General features: G+C 40.2%; 1 protein-coding gene across 1 annotated transcript in view; it reads right to left on the bottom strand.

Moving 5' to 3' along the window:
- SNAP47 (synaptosomal-associated protein, 47kDa) overlaps nucleotides 1–5369 on the bottom strand; it is a 13673-nt gene that overhangs the window by 115 nt on the left and 8189 nt on the right. The window contains exon 3 of the mRNA XM_010010382.1: nucleotides 2084–2214. Within this exon, the coding sequence (XP_010008684.1) occupies nucleotides 2084–2214 (131 nt within the window). The remainder of the gene's footprint in view (nucleotides 1–2083; nucleotides 2215–5369) is intronic.

Below are 5369 nucleotides of genomic sequence, written 5' to 3'. Positions count from 1 at the left end.
TCCTGCTGCAAAACATCTATTGTTATTAGTGAAGTACTTTGTTTTTGAGGACAGAAAAAGAGTGACAACTATATCTGCTCATCACAAATTCTTCTTTTCCAGCTTCAAAAGTTCTCCTGGAGTTACTCACATCACAAGTAATGAGCAGGGGAAGCAATTCCTTAAGAGACTTTTTTGCAAGGTGTATCGAAATGTGTCTTCACTAGTAATACATGACCAACAACCCTTCACAGTGTATTTGGCTTTTTTGGGTCTGGCTACAAATCAGAACTATAGTGCTGAAAAGCTGACATTTAAGGAAGGAACAACTGGCCCTACTGAATACATAACAGCCATAAAAAGCACATGCATCCATGAAGAACAGATTGCTGCTATTTGTACAACTACTACCGAGAAATATTCTCCCTTAAAATCTTCCAAAGGTCAACACTGCTTCAGAAAAAGCAGTATTTTTTTTATCTGTTATTTGATAAAATAACAGATCATGGAGATAAGCTCTTTAAAAGATGAGAAGGGAGAATCACTAAATGATGAGTAGTCAGGTTTGTCTTGAAAAAGTCCAAGTAAGAAATTTCAGTCAAAAGATCTTGACTATATTTTGGTTACAGAAGCAAGTTATGGTCTAAGGCTGTGTATCTATGCAGTGACTCCTAGTAATGAAAAGGAACAGGAGTTCTATAGGAATTAAAGCATGTACCTTAAAATTATTAATGACTGGAATGATTATTAAAGAGGCCTGGCTCTCAGGGAACAGGTGCTCAGCAATTACTGGAGAAAAATCGGGCCAATTCACGGCCTCTAAGTTTGGAATTCAGATCCTCTCCTCACACACACTCCCCCACAAACTCACCCCAAATAATCAACTGGCTTAAAAATTCTTGGTTTGGTGGGGTATAAATCAATACAAGAATTGTCTTTTGAGCTCTAGTTCATCTTGAAAGTGTTTGGTTTTAAGTCACACTGGACATTTAACACTAAGTCTACAATCCAGCACAGAGAGTTCCAGAAATTTCTGAAATTAACCTTCTGCAAAGGTTAAACTCTCACTTACTCAACTGTTTTTTAGTTAATAAATAGATTTTTCATGCAGTAAGTTTTTATTTTTAGCCACTCAAGACCCTACTAAGTGCTTGTGACTCTCAAATGCACTCAAGCTAACAGAAGTTGATATATTCTAATTCCCAACTATAAAATACAAGAAGGGGGCTGGAAGCCTGCAGGCTTGGCTGAGAGACAAGGGAATTAGAACAGACTTCACATGATGCTATCATCAAGATACAGCTGGAATATCAAAAAGAATAAAATGCTACAGGGGAGAAAATAAATAATAATAAAGTTTAATCTTCAGTCACATCTTCTGATGTGGCTGTGATCACCACCAGTAAACCTATTTTAATGGAAAAACCACTCAAACCATTCTCCTTTGCTTTACCAGCTTGTTCACTGTTTCAGATCAAACACCTACTACAAAGAGCAATTCTTCACTAAGAGTTCTGAACATCAGTTATGAGAGAAGTTCCTTGAAGAGCCATTTAGAGGAACAATATCAGACTGGATTACTTTAAAATGCTTTTTCCAGTAAAATTTCCCCTTTATTAATTTGCTGGACAGCATACTTATTTCCCAACTACAAGTTCAGTGTGTTTATAAAACACTACATTCAGTTCTGTGGATGTTTCTGAAATAGAGCTGCTACTCCTTACTAAAAAGAGTAAGAAGGCATAGGGAAAACACAAAAGAGCTGAAAATTATTTAATTGTTAAGATGATTAATCTTCAGAAAAAACAGGTTACAGTTAAGGATTTCGCTTGAGTTATAATTCCATCCATATATTTTGATGATAATCCTTGATTTGTTCAAAATAAGTAAAAAAGCCCAAAACAAAATAAAACTATACAGTTATCAGTGTATTTTAATCACAGGCTTGATTAACTGATTTTTAAGATATGCCCATCTAATTTCAGGAATTTTCTGAGGAATACTCTGTTAAGGACAATGACTATGTTTCTGATGATGAAAAAGTATCTTATAATGGAAGCAGACGGAGTGAAGCAATTCTTGTCAAAGTTAAGTCAATTTATACCTGTTTAAGCTCTTTTGCTTCTTCCTGAGAGATCTTCTCTTGCTTTTGCAGCTGGACGTGGTCACTGTCCATCCCTTCTCTGCCTCCTACCGGAGAGCTGGGCTGCACCACTCCTCCCAGGAGTCCTGTGGCTGCAAAAGAAATTCCAATATTCAGGCTGCCATCTCCTGTACCAATGGGGAGGACCAGTACTAATATAAAATTGGCTGATCCCTGCTTTTTTCTCTCCCCCTAATCCTCCCTCCCCCTCCTCTGTATGGAGAAGGCTCCCAGGGGGACCTCAGAGCAGGTTCCAGTGGCTAAAGGGGCCGACAAGGGCAGGTAGGGACAGGACAAGGGGAATGGCTTTAAACTGACAGAGGGGAGATCTAGATGAGATCTTAGAAAGAAGCTCTTCCCTGTGAGGGTGTGAGGCCCTGGCACAAGTTGCCCAGAGAAGCTGTGGCTACCCCATTCCTGGAAGTGTTCAAGGCCAGGTTGGATGGGGCCTGGAGCAACCTGCTCTAGTGGAAGGTGTTCGCGGGGGGTTGGAACTAGAAGGTCTTGAAGGTCTCTTCCAACCCAAGCCATTCTGGATTCTATGCTTTTCTCCATACCAGTTTGCAAGAGGACTTTTCTGCTAGAAAGGATTTGAGCTGTATTCTGTACAACACCTAACTTGGAGGTGACCAGGCTGCCAAGAAATAACTTATTAGTAAAGGCAGCATCTGGAGAATGGGTTCATTTTGGGCTGTCGGGATTCATCTGAACTAAGCACGAAGAAGCAGCAACACACTCCCAATCAGATAAATGAGGATTCTCCACCTGCTGTTTCTTCTCTCTTTAACCTTTTTAATTAAAGAATTTGAAAGTGATGGATCTGGGACAGAGTCAAGTCAGCAAACCCTTGAAACAGAAGGGCAACACTGACGCTAACAGCCACCCCCAGCTAAGCAGTGTGGACGCAATCCCGCATTAACATACCACCTGTCCTTTATTTAAAGCATTGGCTCTTATTGCAGTATCTGATACTACCCACTAAGGTAGCAGGGACATGCAGCAAGGAAAGGTTGTTATTTCTGATGCAGATGGGTGCTAAACACTCAAAACACACATCTTGGCTCCTAGAGGCACTTCAAGCATCTCCAAAGCTCTCCCCATTAAAGACACACCATGGAGAAAGCTAATTCTACTGCTGCCACCTGTGAGCACATGGCCTGACCCAGCTCAGGACAACGACAACAACTTTTATGTACATCAAGACAGAAAGCATGTCAGATGCCAGAGCTAATCACCAGGTCAAAGAGCTGGTGCCCATCTGACAAGGTACACCCAACCACTTTGGACAGCATTACTTCCCCACAAAAAGGGAGACAAAAGCTAAACCGGAAGTACCAAATCATAAATCCCTCTCAAGGAATTACTGCAAACTCATAATCCCTGGAATTATTCAGTTATCAGCCTGAGAGTCACTGGACTCAGACACCGAAAAGATTTAAGACAAGCAAGTCACTCACTGTACTAGTGTTACCCTTTGCAAATGCTTCTTGCAATCAGAGGGTCTAAGAACCAGGCACTGAAAAATGCTGCTTGTGGTAAATTACTGCTATGGTCTCCCTCAGAGGACAAAGTGAGGAAGGAATGAAAGTCCTTCCTATGAAAGCAAATAGCCAGAGGAGAGTCTTTGTGTTTCTTATCAGCTGAGTGTCAGAATACACTAATCATTTCATTAAAAACAAGAAATCTATCCATTTCACTTCACTAATCTCACTGAGGACAAGAATAGGAGGAGGATGTGACAAAGGTGCACAAAAAGAATGGATGAAAAAGACAGTCTGCCATTTCTAGTTTAAAAAAAAAAAAAAAAGACACAATCGAACAGAAAGGCAGAAACGTTTAAAAAGCATTTTGTTTTGTGTTATATGCAGTTGCACTGTGAGACTCACTGCCACCATGTGAGGATGAGAAGGTACGAAACCACTGAACAAAGTGATGGAAACTTAATAACGAGAACATTTGGTCACGGGGGTAGGCAGGAGAAAACAAAAAAAAAAAAAAGAGAAATATCAGGATAAACTGTAAATACCAGTCTTCAGCTACAGGATTGAGACAGCACTGTCCTAGATTGCTATATTGCATGGGCACTGTAGGATTTCTTGCACTTTTTAATGCTGGGTAGCTGTTATCAGCCATTACTGAGGATGTTATTGGCTAGCAGAGTACTGTCTTGATACAGCACAGAACCACCTCTGTTGCAAAACAAACCTCACTGCTCTGTCCTAAGCATTTAAATACCCGTGTGGCTTGATCCAAGAATATACAGTCAGAAAAGACATGCAAAGCAGCTAAAAATACTTTCAGATAATCTGGTGTGTATAAAAGTCTTCACAAATTCCTCTTCTAGGTGGCATCAAGCCAAAACTCTTAGGAAAGATGAGGGGTTTTTTGTATTTATACAAACATGCAATATGCACAACTTTAAGGCAGGAATAGTATAAACAGACAGGATCCAGATGAGATTATGACAGTGGTGGAAATGTTCACGTCTCACTGCTGAGGGCAAAGAAAACTACGAGCCAGTTCACAGACATAGATGTACCTCCACTGCAATGATATTTCTTCTATTAAGTATTTGAATTTTTATCTGAATTCACTATCTGAAAATTTGCACATATTTTATGTGTACAGAGACAGGGATGCCTAACACAGACTTTTACCCCTGCTTTAGGAGACAAAGAAAAAAAAAAAAAAAGAAAGAAAAGTAACAAACAAAGCGGGGGAGTGGGGTGGGGTGGGTGGATTAACAATCAGTATTTCCACCATGAGAACAATCACGGGGAAAAAAGAGGTTAAAACACAGTCCGTGACTGCCATCTTGCGGCAGAAGACATTAACAGACTCCGGGGAAGGAACAAACAAGGGTTTTGGTGGAGCTGGAGAAGTCAAGATTTCCATAACCTCCAGTTTTCTTTACTGACATTTCCAAATTAAACAGTTGAAATGCAGGTGGGGGTAGGAGAGCAATATCCTTAACTCACTGACTCAGATGCAAACAGAGCAGAGCAGTGGGAAATTAAGCACACTAAGGCTGTATAACCAATTATTTTATGTAACCAGCCTTAAGACCATCAGGAACTGAACACCAATTTGCTGGAATAACTCAGTGCTTAAGAAACCAGCAGGTTGTTTTTCCTCTGAGTTGTTGTGCTGACATTTTAGTGCCAGATGCCCAAGACTTACTTCCTTAAAAATTAACAAGCTTTTCCACGCTATGGCCCTTGATGACTCTTAAACAAGAGGACATCAT

Source organism: Nestor notabilis, unplaced genomic scaffold, assembly GCF_000696875.1.
Source record: "Nestor notabilis isolate BGI_N333 unplaced genomic scaffold, ASM69687v1 scaffold14062, whole genome shotgun sequence".
NCBI classification, from domain to species: domain Eukaryota; kingdom Metazoa; phylum Chordata; class Aves; order Psittaciformes; family Psittacidae; genus Nestor; species Nestor notabilis.
The sequence above is the reverse complement of the archived record's forward strand: the minus strand, read 5'-3'. Positions and strand labels throughout refer to the sequence as shown.